Below are 2205 nucleotides of genomic sequence, written 5' to 3'. Positions count from 1 at the left end.
CTTTATTGTCAATCTTTCAGTTTTTGTGTAGATCGAAATACCGTTTCCCACAATCCCGAATACAAAAACAATGATATATAAAAATATGTATGTCCTATATATACACAATCAAAGGACACATGTATACATATGCACACATTAAGACATTAATACAAGCACAACAATCAATATATACAAAATAACAGTCACTTCAATATCTTTGAGAATATACATTAGTGCAAGAGTGTCCATAGCAGCGTAAAAATTGTCTGGTGCTGGTTGTGAGTGTCTGAGTTTGTAACATAATATCTATTCTATTTACATGTTTATAGACTTCTTGGGCTATTTTTTGTATTTGTATTGTTGTATTTTATTATATATGTTGCATTGTTGGAGGAGCTCAGGTCAGAAGAATTTCATTGCCATTTCTACACTGTAGCTTTGTGCATTTGACAATAAAACCTTTGAATTTGAATATATTCCTTCCTGGTTATCATGTGCTTGTGTTCTCCTACCATCTCCTCTGCAGCGTGAGTACACCCTCCTTCATCGGGCTGAACCTCCTTCTCCTGAACCTTCTGAGCTCCTGTCGGAGTCGTAGAGGGGCGGCCGCGATACCTGGGGCAAACAGAAACAAACAAACATGAGGTCTAATGTTACCCGAGTAAAACTGTTTGTCGATGCACTTGAAGCCATAAGTAATGCCTGTCTTTGTTACAGTAACTAAATGTATCCCAGTTGTTTACACAGACACCATGGGCAACTAAAGAGCTAAACAAATTATTTAAATTAAAGTATCTTTGACGAGATAAAGAACTATTCCTGTCTTTGAAATATGGGACATGGTCCAGGTTCAAACCCCACTGCAGTCAGCATGTCGTTGTGTCCCTGAGACACTTCACCCCAAATTGCTCCTGTGGGGATTGTCCACAGTATTGAGTATGTTAAGTCGCTTTGGATAAAAGCATCTAACAAGTAACATGTAATGTAATGTAAAGTGAGTCTCATAGACTTCTATAAAATGTTGCAACCAGTGTCCCCTGCTGGACATTAGAGAGGATGCCCTTTACGGTTTTGTAACCCTTACTAAACTTGAAAAAAATATTTTTAAGTCTAAAAGAATATGAACTCTAAACACTTGTTCTCATACACTTCAATATAATTTCTTCTTCTTAGGGAACATCGATCTTTACAGTCCTGTACATACTGTATAGTGGAATTGGCCTTAAAATACATTTAAATTAAAATATTGAAGTCTAAATGTACCTTGCTCCTCCGCTGATTGGGGGCGGGGCATAGCTGTTGGGGGTGTACGTGTCGCGGCCTCTCGTTGTTGGGCGATGACCTCGAACATCTACAGTGGTCTCTGGTGAAGTCTGCAGGTCAACAAGATAAATACATTAAAACATACAACTCATATAATTATATTGTAATTACATTTGTAGCTTAATATTCTACTCACTGTCACGTTCTTGGTCTTGGTGTCCTGAGGAAAGTAAAGGGAAAATATTGTGAATTGTTTTCAGTTTAAATGTTGTTTGCCACTGTTGTTTAAAGGATGCATTGAATTCAGATTGTATAGAGCACCTTTTAAATGAAATTGTAAAAATAAAGAGAAATGTATTTCTGTTTTATTTCTTAAAATATTTAAGTCGATGTCGAAAAGTTTTGTGCCCTTTACGTATAATGCATATATTTATATTTATGCATGATCATTTTGTTATATGCTAAACAAAAACAATAGAAATTATTTTAAAGTAATACACAACTAAGATTTGTAAATGAATTACACAGGCAAGCAGATTAAGATATAACATTTAATTAAGACACTTTTTTTACACTATGATATTATGAAATAATAAACGTATTCATTTTTACAATTTATTAAAAAAGCACTATATTTGAATAAATGTTGTTCTTACTTTTGATCAAACACACACACTTACCGTGTCATAGCTGTCATAATCGGGATCCTGAGCCCTGGCAGCGGACACACACACACTCACACACACACACAGCAGCAGCAGCGTCCTCATCTTCGGCTGTCGATAAAGTTTTATTCTCAAACGCTCGTCAGTCTTCAGTGTGCTCTCTCTTCTTCTTCTGTACCCGAAATCTGCTGCACCGCGTATTTATCCCCTGTGTGTGTGTGTGTGTGTGTGTGTGTGTGTGTGTGTGTGTGTGTGTGTGTGTGTGTGTGTGTGTGTGTGTGTGTGTGTGTGTGTG

General features: G+C 36.6%; 1 protein-coding gene across 1 annotated transcript; it reads right to left on the bottom strand.

Moving 5' to 3' along the window:
- Positions 1-494: 494 nt before the first annotated feature.
- LOC104943752 (fibrinogen beta chain-like) lies at positions 495-2069 on the bottom strand (the record flags this gene model as incomplete). Its single annotated transcript, XM_010769218.1, has 4 exons — positions 1926-2069; positions 1442-1465; positions 1246-1355; positions 495-597 (listed from the first exon to the last, which is right to left on the bottom strand). Coding segments are annotated over exons 1-4 (327 nt in total), but the record flags the coding sequence as incomplete, so codon positions are not given.
- Positions 2070-2205: the final 136 nt, after the last annotated feature.

Source organism: Notothenia coriiceps, unplaced genomic scaffold (genome assembly GCF_000735185.1).
Source record: "Notothenia coriiceps isolate Sejong01 unplaced genomic scaffold, NC01 NC01_scaffold00006709, whole genome shotgun sequence".
NCBI classification, from domain to species: Eukaryota; Metazoa; Chordata; class Actinopteri; order Perciformes; family Nototheniidae; genus Notothenia; species Notothenia coriiceps.
Note: the sequence above shows the minus strand (reverse complement) of the source record. Positions and strands in the feature narration are given on the sequence as shown.